The sequence below is a fragment of the Macrobrachium nipponense genome, chromosome 5 (assembly GCF_015104395.2).
Source record: "Macrobrachium nipponense isolate FS-2020 chromosome 5, ASM1510439v2, whole genome shotgun sequence".
Classification (NCBI taxonomy): Eukaryota; Metazoa; Arthropoda; class Malacostraca; order Decapoda; family Palaemonidae; genus Macrobrachium; species Macrobrachium nipponense.
Window position 1 is genome coordinate 96,024,022 of NC_061107.1, and position 19,975 is coordinate 96,043,996.

General features: G+C 34.3%; 3 protein-coding genes across 5 annotated transcripts in view; 2 read left to right on the forward strand and 1 right to left on the reverse strand.

Moving 5' to 3' along the window:
* Positions 1 to 19,975, forward strand: part of LOC135215530 (serine-rich adhesin for platelets-like) — a 346,329-nt gene that overhangs the window by 100,071 nt on the left and 226,283 nt on the right. The gene's annotated exons all lie outside the window — the stretch shown is intronic.
* Positions 753 to 19,975, reverse strand: part of LOC135215532 (verrucotoxin subunit beta-like) — a 35,667-nt gene continuing 16,444 nt past the window's right edge. Inside the window, exons 2-3 of one of the 3 annotated variants that reach the window (XM_064250361.1) lie at positions 9,111 to 9,211; positions 753 to 4,255 (exon numbers count right to left, since the gene is read on the reverse strand). In XM_064250361.1, the coding sequence (XP_064106431.1) occupies positions 3,065 to 4,201 (1,137 nt within the window). In that variant the 5' untranslated portion in view covers positions 4,202 to 4,255; positions 9,111 to 9,211 and the 3' untranslated portion in view covers positions 753 to 3,064. Of the gene's footprint in view, positions 4,256 to 9,110; positions 9,222 to 19,975 lie in introns of all 3 variants that reach the window. The other 2 variants (XM_064250360.1, XM_064250362.1) reach the window with 2 other exon arrangements.
* The window catches only part of LOC135215528 (uncharacterized), a 96,033-nt gene continuing 93,854 nt past the window's right edge, over positions 17,797 to 19,975 (forward strand). Inside the window, exon 1 of the mRNA XM_064250355.1 lies at positions 17,797 to 17,982. The gene's annotated coding sequence lies outside the window, so the exon portion shown is untranslated. The remainder of the gene's footprint in view (positions 17,983 to 19,975) is intronic.

Here is a 19,975-nt window from a genome sequence, read left to right on the forward strand (position 1 = left end):
CAGCATCTTGCACAGTTATTCTATTGCAGTCATTCAGTAATGATTATAAAGGCTACACAAACTCATATAGCAATCGATTTGAGAATATTTTAACTTATGATATTCATACATATATACATACATGCAGGTATAGTGTACTCATCCACATCACACACACCACACACACACACACACACACACATATATATATATATATATATATATATATAAATATATATATATATAAATATATATATATATATATACGTATTTAATAAAAGAAAAAGTATTTGATGGCGACAGGTATTTTTACAAAAAGATAGAAAATATAAAGGCTATCCTCAAACAACCTCTCAGTCTAACTAAAACTATTGTCAATATAAACAGATTCAATCCAGTCAGCGACTTCCTTCTGGTACTCCACATTTTTCTTGACATCCTGCAGCTCCAGGATCGGAGCCGGCCTTCCAGGTCCTATTTGAGATTTCTCCGACCCAACCACGGCATCTATATATAGTGACCTGGACCAGCTTCTAAGTTATACTGGAAGTCTGGAAGCGGTCGGCCACAGAGTTACTTTAGGTTCACAGTCGTAAACAGCAGTTGGTTTGTCAGGCGCATATTCAGCCTCTCTCTCTCTCTCTCTCTCTCTCTCTCTCTCTCTCTCTCTCTCTCTCTCTCTCTCTCTTTCTGCGTTCGCCGGCTAGCACAGGACTCAAGTTGCTTACTCCCTTTTCGTTCATGTAGAAGGTTTAGCGTAAAACTCATCCAAGTATGAAATAGTTCTATATTCTCTTAATTATTTACAAGTCGAGGTACATCTTAGAGATAGGAGCTTTCTGGGGAGGGGATTTGGTTTCAGTCTAATTTCCTTCAGCCTCTTGACGGTTCCCTTACAGTTTCAGTCCTACCCAGAACTTCTGCTTGAAATGACTGAAGTTCTGCTTCCACCTCTTTTATACGTTGTTCAGCGAAGAGCTTCTTTTCCTTTGCCTTTTCACATCGACCCCTCAGATCACTTGCCGTTTTTGTTATTTCAACCCGCTTACAGATGCATTTGAAACGGCTTTTTTATGAATTTTCCAATGACCAGGGCAAATACGGAAATTCCTACCTGTCATCGACCAACATCCCTGTTTTTGACCATCCTGTATTTGGCAGTTTTCATGGTAAGTGCGGCGGTATAATGGACAGTTTGTTATAAACTGTATTGCTGGAATTGGCTCTTTCACAAAGGTCTCTTCTGTAACTATGTATACTTGAAGTTCTCGTTCCTATCAATTCAGCCTTATGTGATTTCAGAAACTCAAATTCCTTCGTTAGTCGCTCTAATTTATACAGTCCATTGTGAAGGCGAGTTGTTGAAACTTCTTTTCGATAGTGTTTCTGAAGAACTTCTCTAGTTAGAGTTAGGTTCTTACTTTCTGTCAGTCTCAGAACGTCAAAAACTTCATAAAACTTTTTGTCTCCTATTTCCCAAAACATGGCATTAAAGTTGCTGTTATAATCTTGTTTTTGCGTCCTTATTCTTGTGCTACTTGCATATAAAGCAGAATTAATGAACTGGAAGAATTTTTTGTATTGGATATCTGCTTCTCTGTGACACTAAGGACTTGAGGTTCTTGACAACCAGCATAGGTAAATAAAAGGAATATATTATTAGCAATATCCTTACCAAACATAGACAATATTTGATAAAAAAAAAAAAAAAAAAAAAAAAACGATATCTGTGTTGGAGTGAGTCGCGCAAGAGAAGACTGAACAACGAAAACAATTACATCAGCTTTGTCAATCGCTCCTTGTTGAGAAAATTGTCCATATTTGTTCTGAAGGTTTCTTATCTCTTTTTATGTCTTAAACATCAACAGCTGGTGTATCAACAATTGATAAAGTATAAAGTAAACTAAAACCTTCTTGATAATGTATTATGTACGAAGATATTTGATTAGTTTGGCTTTTTGCATAATGGGATTTTCTGGATCTTTAATCAGTTTGAAACAAAGGTTTTCATCCCATTCAACAGCAAATATGTAGTTAATTATTCCATTGATTAAAGTGGTATTACCTGATCCAGTAGGACCAACAAACATGATGACCTTTTTTTCCTCTTCCAGTTTAAATAGATAGTTATAAAGCAATGCTTTAAGCGCTTTTTTTGTCAGAAAATCATCACTCGCTTCGCTGTCAAGACTCTTGTCACCATGTTCACACTCACAATAAACTTTGAATCTATAGGTACGATTGGTCTTTACATTTATTCTAACTGATTGGTTTCCAAATGGAATAAAACTTGCAACTTGCCAGTCAGACCCTTCTTCTTGTTGCATAACTAAATACTTGATTTTTGTACACTGAGAACCAATGTGAAGCGGCTTTGAACATTCAATCTCCATTCTTGAATATGATATCATGGGCTTGGGTTTCCCAGGTGGACTAGTTGGCCCTGTTTTAACAGCGCCACTTATTTGGCCCTTAACACTAATTCCAAGTTGGCAAACACTTTCAATGCTAACGCTGTACTCACAGCCAGGACTGAGCCCCTGAAAGCAATGACTTGTAACATTAGAATCTGCATGCTGAATAATAGATAGATTATTTGCAGTAGTGTCTTCACAGACAATCTTGTACTGGTCGATGTTTGATGCATCATAAAGGGGTTTTTCCCACTGAAGCAAAATGCTCTCATGAGTAGTTTCACTATTGTCAACACATTTTTCTTGGGGCTGAAGGTATTGCCAAGCCTCCATTAAGGAGTTCACCATTATTATAGTACCTTATTTTTGCCTGTAATTCATTTGAATCAGAAACGTCCTCTGCAACAAGAAACAAAAATCGTTGTTCTCTTTATTGTTATCAAGGAAATCTCTGAACCATGGAACTTTCATTTTCTGTCATCTTAAGTGGGAATTTAGCGTTTTCATCTGTGAAGTCCAAATCACTGGTAAGGTCCTTTTCTTTGAAGTATTTTGGCATGTTTATCAAAAGTGAATCAGATTTAGGGATCAAAATTGAAAAGCATAGAACTTGTGAATGACTTTAAATCTGTCTTCGAAGCAAACTTAATCTGAGGAAAGTAGGATGTGTATTACAAAATAATTTCTACTTGGCTTTCTTTTGTTTCCACCCAGCTGTTGAGGGCTTCAGTCCGAAATGGAGAAAAATATTTTTTTTTTTCCAAGATCATTGGTAATTCACTCTCCTCTTTATTTCCACCTCTGATGTTTGGAAGAATTTGTGCCAACTTTCTCTGAAATATAAGTTTGTGAGTAGCCAATAAATATTTAAATTTCTGAATTTCTGCTTCAATTCCACGAAAATGATTAACCGCTTGTGATCTGAGGAGGTCATTGCATTTCACATCCAGTTTATACAGATCCTCCAAATAATTTTCTGTGTCCTTAACAAGAACAACACTGATCTCTCTGACGAGTTTACAAGCCTTACTGTCTAGTTTGGCAAGTGGGTATAAATGTACAATAACTGGGACAGCATTTTCTCCCTTTTGCCCAATGACATTTGGCATCTCTTTGTAGAGACGGACATCTTCTTCAAAAGTTGAAGGGGTTTCTCGAGGTAAAAAATCTCCAAAATACCTGCAGCTAAATTTCCGGATTTCCTTTTTCTCATCTTCACTTAGATCTAACTTTCCTTCCCCATTAATCTTTAAGTCTGGAATGGACTTGACCATACCATGAAGATTTCCTCTAACATTCTTGTTGAACGAATTTGCATATAACTCCTTCTCTAAAACAAAGAAAGCATTACCTCCATATGTAATTCCTGTTACAACATCCGTGGCAGTACAATAATAAAAAACTTTTCGGTGCTCAATTTTTCCCTTCCCTAACTGCTCCATTGTCATTTTTTCAGTTTTAGTTGTGCATTTGTATTTCAAGGTTACTCTTTCCACGTGATTTGAGCATTTTCTGTCGTTAAGGTATTTCCCAGATCCAGATACATCCAGCATCCCTCCAAGAAAGCTAAGTTTTAAGCCACTGTTGATATCCAGTGCAGAAGACTTGTCTTCAAAGGTATCAGATGTGATGATTTCAAAGTCAGCTGATTCATGTTTTTGTATCTTTTTTCTATCCAGAGTTTTTTGGTCCCACAATGTAATCCCCTGTAAAACTTTGTCAGATCTACAGTCATACAGCGTACCTAAGTCAAAAGGCCTCCCAAGAGATGGGATGGAAAGAGGTTCTTCACTAAGTCCATTCGCCATCTGGGCAATTACTTGCTTCTGTGAACAGTGTTATCTAAGTGGTACTGTCATCACCTGTAAAAGAACAAATTGTATTTGTAAACTGAGCAAAATTAGCCAACAGGGATAATTATTCTAGAATTTCCTTTTAGAAATGTCTAATGCGTTCATTATACGAAAAAAAAGATAAATACCAAAGGTCTGATTATTTGCATAACAGAGTTACATACAGAAACTTCATTTTCATATATAGCTACGTAAACGTACAGGCGATGCAATCTTTAACGTTTCCTAAATAGCATCCAAGTTATATAAATGAAAATTTATTAAGGAAATTGGAAAAGAGGGTTAAAAAATTCTTATCAGAAGAGCTGAATAAATTGTAACAATTAGCTATTATGCATCTGCGTTAAAATAATTAAACAAATAAAGAAGTAACAACAGCTAATGTCTACACCCAAGAGGATTACTCATTGCTCATGGATTGTTGAGTACACAGTTTCATCTGCTCTTGTTAACGTTATAGATGGAAAATGACTTCTGAGCGTAAGCCATCTGAATTATGTTAAGTACCTTAAAACCAACAATTTCACATATTGAAAGTGTGGAGAAACTAGTTTATTGCTAGTCATTTTCTGCTCATACCAAATCTTAAACTAAAATGGCTATACGACTGGTTAAAAGGTCTCCAATTAACTAGAGAATATGCCTATATTATATTTTATCCATAATTTTCAAGTATTACATATATTAACTTGATTATGGTACCAAGATGTACAAAATTAAGAAATTATTATTACAAAAGCATTAGTCATTCATTTGCGCAAATACAATACAAGTGAATTTTATTTATTTATGACTTTATTCTTCAAAACTGGATTCACATGCAATGTTTCCGCTCAGCGTGCGTAGCAATCATTAACTGTATAATGGACATGTAATGTCTTCTCCTTAGTTCGCACTGACAGATCGAATGAGATACGGATTCCTGAAAGAAGTATGGATATGAACTACCTAGTTATTAAACCTACCTGACGCTACACTGATCTTGGCCAAATGGTCTTGAATCGATAAACCTAATCCACAACGTTAGTCTAACCTTCCTGTTTGACTTCCTGTTGAAGTCACTGGAATTTTAACGGTATAGCACCGCAATGCTACCTGATAATACAGCAACAATAAACTAGACAAACTATTTCACCAAAAATATAGAAACTACTTGACAACAAAAGTGTTAGTTAATCTGTTTGTTATCGTGTCTTTTGTTACAGGAACTGCAATGTTCTCAGCTTCTGGCGCTCTGAGACAAAATTTTGGAGATGATGTTGACTTTGGGTCATATTTGTGAGGGGAAGAAAGGTATTGTGGATGTTTAATTCAAGTCCTTATCATCTGGACTGATTTCCATTTTTATCATAAACAGCAGTCTACTGCAATCTGATGTCTTGTAATGTTATGCAACATGCAGCATATTATTTATATTGAATACCATATAATGCTCTTCATGGAAAGAATAATGCAAAAAATCTAGCTATGTGTCGTGACACTGCGTTTGGGTCATAATTGTATATTCCATATAAATGAAAGCATCAGTATAAACTATCAAAGTATAAAAATAGTTGCATAAGATTTAAAAGGCGAGGTGATCAGCGAAAAGAGCACCAATAACATGTACGGTTTGATACACTACCCATATTCCATTTCGTACAATATAATATCGATATATATATAGATATATATATATATATATATATATATATATATATATATATATATATATATATATATTATATATATTTGTGTGTGTGTGTGTGTGTGTGTGTGTGCGTGTGTCAGGAAATCACCAAGGACAGCAACAGCACAGGAAGCCCCAACACAAACCAACAGGACAAGGTTCATAGTTTTATTATAAAAGATACGTTTCATGCTGATGTCAGCACATCCTCTGTCTGCAAATACAAGTAATAGTACTATAAGCAAAGTATGAAATACATCATTCATTAAAATTAAATTACACATAAAAATTGGAACTATGCTCAAAATCTAAGGTAAAAAGGGGAAAGGGGAAAGATAAAGAAATATATATATATATATATAATATATATATATATAGATATATATATATATCTTCTTTCCCTTTTTACATTAGATTTTGCGCATAGTTTTAATTTTTAATGAATGATGTATTTAATATTTTGCTTATAGTATTATTACTTGTATTTACAGACTGAAGATGTGCTGACGTCTGCATGAAACGTATCTTTTTATAATAACACTATGACCCTTGCCCTGCTGGGTTGTGTTGGGGCTTCCTGTGCTGTTTATATATATATATATATATATATATATATATATATATATATATATATATATATATATATATATTATATGTATATAAAAAATAGAGTGTGTTTGAAGCCCGCAGTTTATTGACGCTGAGATTAAAAATATTTATGATATTGCCTTGAAACTTGAATACCCAAGGACTTTTGTAGATGTAGCATGGAAAAGATCTAGGAAAACATTTTATTTAACTAATGACAAACTTGAATTTAGCAAACATAACATTCTCAAATTACCATATGATGAAAGGTTTTCAGAAATTCCTAGAATTTTGAAGCTTTTCAACATAAATGTTGTTTTCAATAATATTAATGTTAAGAGTTTAGTAAATAACACTTCTAAAGATGATTCTGGTTGCATATATGAAATTCCTTGTGAGTACGATAAAATATATACGGACGAACTGGAAAATCATTTTCACAACGAATCAAACAGCACCAATATTCAGTGAGAACTGGTTAAATTCGAATGCATTGGAGTCAGGCAAGATTCTTAATACCGTGTAGCGACAGAGTAAAAAGGAATATAATTGATTGAATCTTGTTTCATCAAATCAGATGATGGAAGTGTTCTGAATTTAAGTCTTCATAATTAAAAAAGTTGTAGATAAATATAAGCAACAACATTAATATATTCAGTTTTATAAATGTTTTGGACTTTCTGTTGCTATGCTCCCGTTTTTCTTATGGTTAACTCTATGTTTCAGTTTGTGACCCTGTGATCTCGGATTATCCTGGATGATCTCTTTGATTTTAACCCTTTTGACAATTAACCATCTGGTATTCTTGATATTCCTATTTACCTTGTAATACTCTTTTCAACTGTATCTCATTTGTACCTCGACAATGTCTCATTAAAGGACGAAAGCGCTCGGTCCGGATTTCTGCCTATTATTTTTCCTTTGGTATTCGCTTATATCATGAGGTCACGTGCATCTACTGTGATTTTTTAAGCATCTATATATATATATATATATATATATATATATATATATATATATATATATATATATATATATATATATATCTAAGAACTTAGCAGATCTACTAGAGGACACAGGCTAATGAACAGACTCCAGCAACAATGATAGCCAGGAAGACCAGACAGAAATACAGTCACAGAGAGGAGAAACTTAGAATAGAACAGTTGGAAAGACCATGGAAGGGCAGGAAGATTTCAAGAACTGGAAAAAGTTACATAGACACAGAAGAGTCACTTAGATGGATAAGAATGGAGATCTAGGACAAGATTGGGAGAAAGGACTGATATAATGGAGGCACAATATCAAGGTCTCCTGAAAACGGCTTCAAGAAAAGGGGGGGAAAAATGGCGGGCATACCCGGCAAAGGAGCAGTTGTAGGTTTTTGTCATGCAGCGGGTCAGAGTGTGAATTCATCTGATATCAGCCTGCCAGACCCTGCTTGCAGATGGTCAACTACACGGCCCGCCATAACAGGTCGTAAATATATCCATTGGAAAATATGTAAAGAGTACAGAATTGAAGTGAAAGAAAAAGTGCGGGAGCATGAACCAGATCCAATGACCTCCAATAGGGCCGTTACCATCTTTTATGACAAGGAAACTCCAACAGGAAGATATATAGGAGATGCAATGGAACCTGATATTATGACCTGGAACAAGGAAGGAAAAAAGGAAAAACAGCAAAGGTTATAGATGTGACAGTACCCAGGGACCTTGGCCTCAATAGAGCTGAAAGGCACTAAATAACGAAATACCAAGACCTGGCTATCATTGCTTTTCAGGTTGTGAATGACCTGAAACGCTCATGGAAACTGAAGGAAATAGAAATAATACATGTGGTGGTAAGGGTAACAGGACTTATAAAGAAAAAACTGAGAAAATATCTTCAGGCAATACCAAGTTGAGGTGCAGATTGCTGCCCTCAGAGGAACGGTAAACACCTTGAAAAGAGCCCTAGGATATAAGGCTAGTGAAATATAAAGGGGTCCATTGCACCCCTGATATAAGCTGAAAAGTAGGAATAACATAAACCAGAGAGAAACTATAGATAGAGGTCGAGAGATCTCATCGCTTAGAGTTTTCCCTTGGAAAACTGGTGTGATTTTGGAAACATTTTTTGTCTCCTTCGGTATTGAACTTTAAATATTTTAGGAAAATGTCTCGAGCACTGCTACAGACAGAGAATGGTCTCTCGTTCTACCCAAACCCGTTGTGCACAGGATGTTTGTGCTTAAATAAGGATTTCCCTGGTTATCTGAAGTGTTTGCTGTATGTTGCACATTTCAGTCGTAGTTGGGACGGCATTGCACAGATGATGTTATATATGAAATCAAACTAGGACAGATAAGTGGTAAACATGTTTGCGTGAATTTATGTTCTTTCACTCCCGTGTTCGTTCATTTCCTTTATGATGTGAAGGTTCCCTTTATAAAAAGGACGGTTTTTGGTTCATGAATAGCGTCATTATCAACTCTGCCGTACAAACAATTAAACAATGCATACTTAAATTGTCCACACTTGAATAATCAATACTGGAAATAGTAGCTACGGTTAAACATGGTTTGCTTAAGGCTTAACCCATCGTAAGTAACAAAATAATACTTACCAGTTTAGAAGAAAGAGCGCCATTTCCACTGATGCAAATTCGAACGGACAGTCACTCTTTAATATTGCTCCAGGTCTTTCAGTCGGCTGGTGAGAGGGACTCTGAAAGCGCCTTCTCGAATTATGCTAAATAATACATGATGATAAGCGAGAAACTTATCGTCTTAGAAAGCAATGTATTCTTTTTTGTTTTTTTCTTTTTATTTTTTCTAAGGCACGATGGCTACAACTATCAGCGCAAAAGGACGTATGCATGTAAATATTAAAAAGCAAGCCAAATTCAGAAAATGCATGTCACCAGTCTCTTTGACTCCCATGGACGTGGAATATATATATATATATATATATATATAATATATATATATATATATATATATATATATATATACTATACATATATATATATCGAGCTACAAATGTCCTTTAATATGTAATTCGCTCAACCTCGGAATCAATATATTTTCATATGTTTAACCGAGGGGGAATTTATTAAGCGATAATGAATTGGCTGCCGACAGGCGCGAACCATCGACATCTCAATTCCAGGACTGGCAGTGAAGCCTTAGACAACCCCGCCACCGGGGTTGGCTAAGGCTTCACTGCCAGTCCTGGAATTGAGAGGTCGATGGTTCGCGCCTGTCGGCAGCCCAATTCTATTATCGCTAATAATATTCCCCCCTCGGTTAAACATATATGAAAATATATTAATCCGATGTAGAAGGCGAATTCGATATAAAAAGGACATTTGTTAGCTCGTATATGTATATGAATCACGGTAATGTGATATGGCATATTATATATATATATATATATATATATATATATATATATATATATATATTATATATATATATATATACATATATATATATATATATATATATATATATATATATATATATAAATATATATATATATATATATATATATATATATATAAGAAAGTGGCGTTTGGCAAGTTTTATATGCTATATTTAGACTGAAACAACACATCTTGCTGCTGCCTAATCTGAATTCCTGATACGGTTTCAGTAATAATTTCGTCTGCCAGAGCAAATATGTTTTTCATTTCCAAATTATCATTTTAGAAAAAGTGGTATTTTCGTTTCCCTAGGAAAAGGAGGATATGTACGCTGGTTGCAATTAGCCAATGAAGCTATACGTAGCGACATGCAGTGCGATGTAATCCAGTCTGTTAGTCGTGTTCCCTTATTGCGATGACATTTGATACCTGATCTATATATTGTATTTCTGTTCTGTTTATACTTCTTTATTTTGTACTCCAAACTAATAGTACTCGGCAACTTTCCTTCACTTCTAATTTAAATGAGAACCATAAGTAACTGCATGATTTATGAATGTATTTGCATAAGTTTGAAATTATGTAAATTGCAGATGATTTACGAGTGTATAACTGTTTTAATCTTTCTATGTATATACATATATATACATTCACACACACACACACACACACACACACACACACACATATATATATATATATATATATATATATATATATATTAATATATATATATATATATATATACGAATCAATCAATCTTGCCCTCCATCGCTGACTTGACGGATTTTTTTTTTATTAAACTCAAAATTTTTTCTTCAAATGACGGGTTTTTATTTTTGAGAGATTAACGTCATAATCTTTTTTCCGATTTTTATCGTTTCTATCAGGTTTGACCTAGATAACGGTTTTATATTCTTTATCCTTTCTGCTTCGGACTTAAGGAAACTGATAAAAACAAGTAACTATGAAATTTGTGTTGATTTCAAATCTGTTGTGTCATTTTAGGCTTAATGTATCAAAACATTTCGTGGTTTAATTTTCATTTAAGATTTGTTAAAAGAAAATAACATGACCTCATACAAAAATTATATTCCATTCTAAACTGTTCTGTGATATACTACTATATCTATGTATATATATATATATATATATATATATATATATATATATATATATATATATATGTGTGTGTGTGTGTGTGTGTGTGTGTGTGTCTATTCAATTAAAATACATCAGGACCAAGCCTTGGTGTAAATATTCATGGAAATCTATAAATCAAAATATATTAATGAAAACGACGTATTTGTTGCGACTGAAACGTAATGGCATTACATTACTAATAGACATAGCCTTGTTTGTTAAACATGGAAGTAAACTCAACATGTATTGTTCAATTCGATCAGGAATTTATTCATTTCATTCGAGTTATATTTTTTTTATTTATTCTCTACCAAGGAGGTTATTTTTGCATCCTTCCTTTGTTTATTTCTCGTTTTGTTTCTCTTGTTAAAAGGAACTTATTTACGTCTGTTATTTATTTGGTTCTCTTGTTAAAAGGAATAAAGACAATATCTGAGAGAGTTTATATTAAAGTTTTACGAAATGCAGGTTTCTTGTCTATGCAGTAGTGGAGGATTAGATATTGTAAATAAGATTTCAGCTTTCGGGAAGGGGGCCTTGTGGTGGCCGATTCCTTTGAAGGATGTCTGTGGTCTCCAAACGTTACTGATGAAAATTTAAGAAAGATGTGCCAGGTCTCATGCTTTTCTCTTCGTTGAATGAGCAGAGAAGCTTCACACTTGATCACTCATGCATCGACGGCAGTTTCCGTATATAAAAGATTACTTAAAACACATACACACACACACACACAAACAGGAGTTCCTGCGGTTGAAGCAAGTCACGTAATATGAGCTAATCCATCTCTCGAAGTTGGCAGGAAACCTCACCAGCAAGTATACGCTTCTATCTATCCTCCCTCGCAGACATGTGTGTGGCCTTGTCAGAATACAAAGGGCGGAGTTTCGTGGGCTGAACGCTCTCAGCGGAAATCTGCGATTATGTCTGTCATACACAAGTCGTTCAATGTATGTGTTTGTACGCCGATATAACGCTATACATCACGTCTCTTCTAGAGATGATGCCATGCGTTCCCGAGACAAAATCTTTGTACAGACTGAATTAAGTGCGAAGATCTTTCATACTGTCTGAATAGTGTGTGTATTTTTTTTTTATCGATAACGACAATCGTTCAGACAATCGTTCATACAGTCGTTCAGTTTATGGGGACCCTGATAATCCCTTTGGAGGCCTGGGCTGATGGAAACTATCAAAATAACAAAAAGGGAAAAGGAATCTATTCAGTCTACAGAGATTGAAGAATGGATATTTACAACAAATAGAAGCTTACAAATGGTGAAAAAGCAAATCCCTCACATTCGTATTATATCAGAATGTCAAACTTGAGCTTTTAGGCCACAGAGTTCCACATCTCCAACGTGTACTGTGTGTGATTTGAGTATGCGTACATATGTGTGCATGTGAGTGTCTCTTTTCCCTTTTGACTGCTTTTGAGCAAGTCTTCAGTGCTGAAATTGCTTACCTAACGCACTGCTTCTTGAAGCAACAAATCGTTGCAAATTTTAATCGAAATTAAATTATGAGTGTAAAAGAAGACCGTGAAGAGGGAACAATGAATGTTACTAGGCTTGGTGGAAGAATAGACGCTGATGGTTTAGTTAACTATCTTCGAGTAAGAAAATGGAGATGGGAGAATAAGAGAAGCGGGGTGAGATAAAGAATAGGTCAGCGAGGAACTAGGGTGTAGGTGCGGAGATTTCAAAACTAGGATGAAGCTGATACTGAAGTCAAAGAGGAAATGTATAAATGATTTGTTTAGTAACTCTCCGTTGTGGAAAGAAAGTGTGTATAAGGGAATGAAAGAAACCCGATTAAGTAGTCTAGAAAAACTCTTTATACAGTAAATGTATTACAATAAGAACGGAAAAGTGGAGAGATACAGAGGTATGAACTGAACAAGGTTACAGTAGGTCAATGGATGGATCAGGGTATTTTGTTGGTCAGGTGGAAATAATGGAGAATAATACGCTGCCTGCAAGAGTATATTTCATTAGTGAGAGTCGGAATTAGGATGGAAGACCCACAAGGCACTGTCTTGTGTGGAAAGCTATTGGAAAGGAAAGGAAGAAGAATATAAAATTGAGGCCAAAGGCCAAGCATCATCAGGACCTATGGGTTTTTGAGCGGTTGAAAGGGAAGCTGAGAGTGAAAAGTTTTTAAAATGTGCAACACGAGGAAAACCTCGCAGTTGCACTATGAGAGTATTTTTGGGGGAGGTTGGAAAGTAAGATGGATGAAAGTGGAATATGAACGGAGGTACGGCAAAATGAAATTAAGGGGTGGCGGGTAGGGGCCGAAAGAACGCAAGAAAAAGACTTAAGTAACCTACAGTAGGTGCACTGATGGTACTAGCCTCCGACAGAAGAAAAGCCATTGGGAAGAAAGGATTAATACCAAAGTGGTTCATGTTGAAGCTTCCATATAGGGGTCATCCATAAGACAACTGTTAAACTATCAGCATTCAACTTTCCCTAACAGCAGCTTGCTTTTACCTATTGCCATTGCTCCTCTCTTTGTTTGACTGTTGTATTGGTGGATGAGTCCACTGTGTAGAAAAGCTTTAAGAAATATAGTCCCCAAAGTCTAGAATAATATTGGTATTCTCTAGGGTAGTCCTTGATAGTCCTACATACTCTCCTACACAGCTGAATCATCTTCGTTATGACTTACGCCCAAACATAAACAGCACAATTAGCTATCTTTAGACCCTGTTCATTAGAAAAAAAAAAATAAAAAAAAAGCTAACGACATAACAGGCAAAGTAGAGTGAATTAACATCAATTTAAAAAATTCCAAGTTGTATAATTATTTATAGGGAAATTATATACTATTCATTAGTTTAGATTAGGTACCGAATAAAGATCAGCTATCTAAAGTTGTATTAGACAGACAAAAATATTATGTAAATGAACTGTGACTGACATCATTTCAAGATTATTTGTAAGGACAATCATAAACCAAATGTAATAATGTTGGTTTTCATTTGGATTGGAACTGAAGGAAGGTTGCCGATTACCATGTGTTTGGATGAAATCATTGAGTACAAAGTGAAGAAGTATACTAAAGAAAGAAAAAACAGCATATAAATCACCTATCAAATATCGGGATAAACGAACATGGCTACAGACTGGATTGCATAACATTGCATGTTGTTACGTATAGCTTCATTGGCTAATTTCAGCCAGCGTGCATTTCTTCCTTTTCCTAAGAAAATAAAAAAAAAAAAATTTTTAATGTGATAATTAGGAAGATGTTTATCTCATGCGTGAGTGCAGTGCCAATTTTGTTATATATATATATATATATATACTATATATATATATATATATATATATATATATATAAAGGTTTTTTGCCACGAAGGAAAAAATGAAAAAGCGAGATAGCCGAGTACTTTCGGTCCTGTTAGGACCCTTTACTGAAGGCAAACTGATTTTACAGAGACAACATAGTCAAAAGAAGGCTTCAATATCCAAATTGACACTACAAGATTAGCAATAAGGGCGATTTTCACTCTACAGAAAGGAGGAGCCGCCTGAGGGTAGCCACACCTTGAAGGATACACGCAGTAAACAAGTGATCTTCCAGAAAACAGTACATTTTGAAAAAACACGGGAGCATATACAATTTAATATCATGAATTTTACACAAATTTTCCCAAAAAATTATTATTAATGAAAAGACGAAAGAAAATAAAATATATATATATCGAGCAAGAGAAAGAGGGAGAGAGAATAATACGAACCAGAGAGAGAGAGAGAGAGGAGAGAGAGAGACATGAGAGAGAGAGAGAAAGACGACAGAGAGAGAGAGAGAGGAGAGAGAGAGAGAGAAAGAAATAATAACTATATACACGTGGGACTAATTTATTAGTTGTCATTTATTTTAAGGTCCTTCATAAACATCTTACAAATATATGGGTCCAAATGGTACATTCCCAGACTAAGATTTAGGTTGTTTTATTAGTGATTTGTATAATTGCCATTCCAGTAAATTTCTTGAAACATAATCATTAGATCTAGCAATTACCCGAGGTATCACCCCAATTAATACAATGAGATTTTTCACTCAAATGGATAAACAGTGCATTTAAAGTCTGGGCTGTTCTAACTGAATACATATGCTGCTTAATACGTACACATAAATTTTTACTTGACTGAACAACGTAAAACGATGGGCAATCCTTACAAGGAATTTTGTAAATGATGTTGTTATTTGTTACGGACTATTCTTAATTATCATATCTTTAATGGTATTGTTATAAGAGAACACTACATTAACATTAAATGATTTAAATATTGATTTTATGGTTTCAAATCCACGAGAGTAAGGTAAGCTAAATACATTTTTAGGCTCTTCTTTTTCATTAATAGCAACACTATAAAAACTTTTTGTGAGCTTTTGATAACATAAATCAATTAAATGAGGTGGGTAGCAGAGATCGTTTCCTATCTTTTTTATGTATTCTATTTCTTGGTCCAGATATTGTGGACTCGTGATACGCAAAGCGCGTAGGAACATGGAAGAAAAAATTTAATAAAAATGTACATATGTTGAAATTATTTGTGGGTGTTCTATAAATACTGAATTTGCATTGGAAAGATTCTCTATGTATAATACATCTAGGAAAGGGTGAGGACATTGTTATTTTCAATTTCAACAATGAATTTATTTATGGATGGCACTAAATTATTCAATTTAGACAGTAAATCATTACACAACACCACCAGGATAAGACTAATCTGGACCAAGAATAGAATACATAAAAAAGATAGGAAACGATCTCTGCTACCCACCTCATTTAATTGATTTATGTATCAAAAAGCTTCACAAAAAGTTTTATAGTGTTACTATTAATGAAAAAGAAATGCCTAAAACTGTACTTAGCTTACCTTACTTTCGTGGATTTGAAACCATAAAATCAATATTTAAATCATTTAATGTTAATGTAGTGTTCTCTTATAACAATACCATTAAAGATATGCTAATTAAGAATAGTCCCGTAACAAATAACAACATCATTTACAAAATTCCTTGTAAGGATTGCCCATCGTTTTACGTTGGTCAGTCAAGTAAAAATTATGTGTACGTATTAAGGAGAATAAGTATTCAGTTAGAACAGCCCAGACTTTAAACACACTGTTTATCCATTTGAGTGAAAAATCTTCATTGTATTAATTGGGGTGATACCTCGGCAATTGCTGGATCTAATGATTATGTTTCAAGAAATTTACTGGAATCGGCAATTATACAAATCACTAATAAAAACAACCTAAATCTTAGTCTGGGAATGTACCATTTATACCCAATCATTTGTAAGATGTTTATGAAGGACCTCAAAATAAATGAACAACTAATAAATTAGTTCCCACATGTATATAGTTACTTCTTTCTCTCTCTCTCTCTCTCTCTCTCTCTATCTCTCTTCTCTCTCTCTCTCGGCTCGGTTCGAATATCTCTCTCCCTCTTTCTCTTGCTCGATATATATATATATATATATATATATATATATATATATATATATATATATATATATATATTTATATTTTCTTTCGTCTTTTCATTAATAATAATTTTTTGGGGAAAATTTGTGTAAAATTCATGATATTAAATTGTATATGCTTCCGTGTTTTTTCAAAATGTACTGTTTTCTGAAGCATCACTTGTTTACTGCGTGTATCCTTCAAGGTGTGGCTACCCTCAGGCGGCTCCTCCTTTCTGTAGAGGGAAAATCGCCCTTATTGCTAATCTGTAGTGTTAGTTTGGATATTAAGCCTTCTTTTGACTATGTTGTTCTCTGTAAAATCAGTTTGCCTTCAGTAAAGGGTCCGAACAGGACCGAAAGTACTCGGCTATCTCGCTTTTCATTTTTTCCTTCGTGGCAAAAAAAACCTTTATTTATACATAGCATCACGTTTTATATACTTCGTGATCAAGTTATTCATATACATATATATATATATATATATATATATATATATATATATATATTATAATATACATATATAAATATATACGTATATATATATATATATATATATATATATGAATATATATTTATATATGTAATATAATATATAAAATAAATATATATATATATATATATATATATATATATACATATATATATATATATATATATATATATATATATATATATATAGGAGATAGAGAGAGAGAGAGAGAGAGAGAGAGAGAGAGAGAGAGAGAGAGAGAGAGAGAGAGAGAGTGTTAATGTATTGACAGGAAACGCTTTTATAGTATATCGTACGTACGTACAGACCATATGCATATGTTTATGTACCAGTGCTAGTGTGTGCGTGTGTGTGTGTGTGTGTGTGTGTGTGGCAAGACCAGGGAGGGACTTGGTGGCTGTCGGTAGAAAGGTAGAGGTGTCCTGCTGAAGGCTGACTGGTTAGATATGGCAACCTTAGTATTATGTTTCCAGATTTGTACTAGTACAGTTCCAGCCTTTTTACTTTTGAAATGTATAAAAATTGAAATATTATCGAAACTTAATGGAAAATGCAAAAACTTTTGTAATATTAGTAATGTCACGCTAATATTTTTTTTTCAGTCACCAACAGGTTCCCACGAGCATCCATCGTCACAGCCTCTTTCCTTTTCTCATATCACACATCCGGCAACTGCACCCGTGGTCTCATGTATAAATAAAGCATTTAAAACTTGCCAAATGTCGCTTTTTTATATCTTTTTCTTTAACAGTCCAAGGAAGAGAAAAAAAAATAGGAACCGCTGGTTTCTAAAGCAAACGTTCTCTCGCTCACTATCCGGTATGTTTAAAACTGGTTCGAGAAGGCTTTTGCAGTCTCTCTCCCCAGCCAACTGAAAGGACATGGAGCAATTTTGAGATGTGACAGTTCGTTCACTTAGTATCACTGGATATGGACTTCATTCTTCTAAACTAGTAAGTATTATTTGGTCCTTTTGTCACTTACTACGATTTAAGACTTAAACAAACCCAAATTGCGATGGGACGACGGGTGTTAGTGATGGAAGCAGAAATACCGAATAGAGTTCTAAAGAATGGGATGGGAGAACCGAAACGTTTGATCGTGCAAAGATTGGTTGGGGCAAATCGGTGATTGAAGGTTGAGTGATAAAAGAGACAACAATGGAGTTAGCAGGAAGCTGATGTGTGGTATTTTGTTACAATACACAGGGAACTCCTCGGGAAAGAAACATGGTGGGGGGAAAGGTGAAGTGGTGGAGGTATCGCTGTTTCTTTTCTTGCCACTTAGTGGTTTCTAATACGCAGTTTAATTACTATTTTTATTAAAGTTATCCTCTGGTTTTCCTTTCATTCGTGGTGTTCTAATGTCAAATGCTCTATATATTTTTCAATCGTTCTTTTTTATACTTTCGTTCATCATGGCCATTTTTTCCACCCAATATATTATTGTAAACCTGATGTTCTCCTATATATGTGTATCCTTTTTTATTTCGTTTGTGTGTACTGGTTTACCATATCTTTAGAGTTAGTTTATTTAACAGAACTTGAACTATGCACGCATGCATAGATTGGCCTTCTCCCACCATCATTTCAAAACCCAAGCGCTTTTATGCTCATGCGACAAGTTCGTGACGGTGCTCTTAGAATCAGTACTCTATGTGTTCCAACTACTGGCAGACGCTTGCAGATTTCAATGTGTCAACACTTAATGATCCTATTTTCATTTATAAAATTATGAACTTTCGTACCACGAAGATTTGGCAGCTGTTACGGCTGATTATAGAATAAAGTACCTACGTAAATCAGTGCAATGCCGAAGTTGCGCTGTATGGCAGCAAATACTGATGTGAGAGAGCGATATGATTTCTGCTGTTCACGTTTGAAATACGTTTGCTGAAGAAAAAACTTTCAGTTTAGTTTACTTTCGTAGTAAAAAATATTGCCCATGGTATAAATCATGTGTCATTTTACTGACAATAATATTTTGACAAATACTAAAAAAATAAAGGTTATTCCTAGCCATAATAAAAGAAAAGTAATTCACTCAATATGAAAAATTATATTACAAGTAATCCCCAGAAGCCGAATACAGTATTCATGACGGAAGGTCCGATGCACTCTGCATGATGACGCTACTAATGAAGCAAAATCAGTCATTCCTATAAAGAGAACATTCATATCATAAAGGAAATCAACAAGGGAATGAAAGGACATAAACTCACGCAAACATGTTTACCACTTATCTGTCCTATTTAATAGTTTGATTCATAAATCATCATCTGTGCAATGCCGCCTCAACTAAGTGCTGAATAACACATCATACAGCAAACAGATAAACGAAGAAACACTAAGCTATTTCAGACAACCAAGGACATTCTTATCTAAGCACTAACATCCTGTGTATAACGGGGTTTGGTAGAACAACAGAAGATTCTCTTTACTTAATGTGGTATTATTCATATATAGCAATAAACCTTAATTCCCTACACTTTTAATGTTCAAATTTGTTAATTTAAGGTCCATAATATAGATTACATTGCTTACTTTTATAATGCATTTTCCCTATTTAAAGTTAACTGCTTATCTCAATAGTATCTCAATAATCGATGCCTAACGAATACGCCACTTGAGTGTAGACATTAGCTTTCAAGGCTCACTTACTTTTGTATTTCCGTATTTGTTTACGTATTTAAACACAGATAATTATACTTTATCAGGTTTTCTGATAAATTATAATTATTCCAGAGTTTTTTATTCGTCTTTTCCCATTTCCTGAATAAATTTTCATTTATATATTTTAGATAACATTTACAGAGTATGAAAAATGGCATCTCATGTACGTTTGCTTCGCTATTTATGGAAGTCAAGTCTTTCTATGCAAATCTGTGAAACGAATAATCAGGCCTTAGTTATTTTTCCTTTTTTGTCACACATTTGATTAGATATA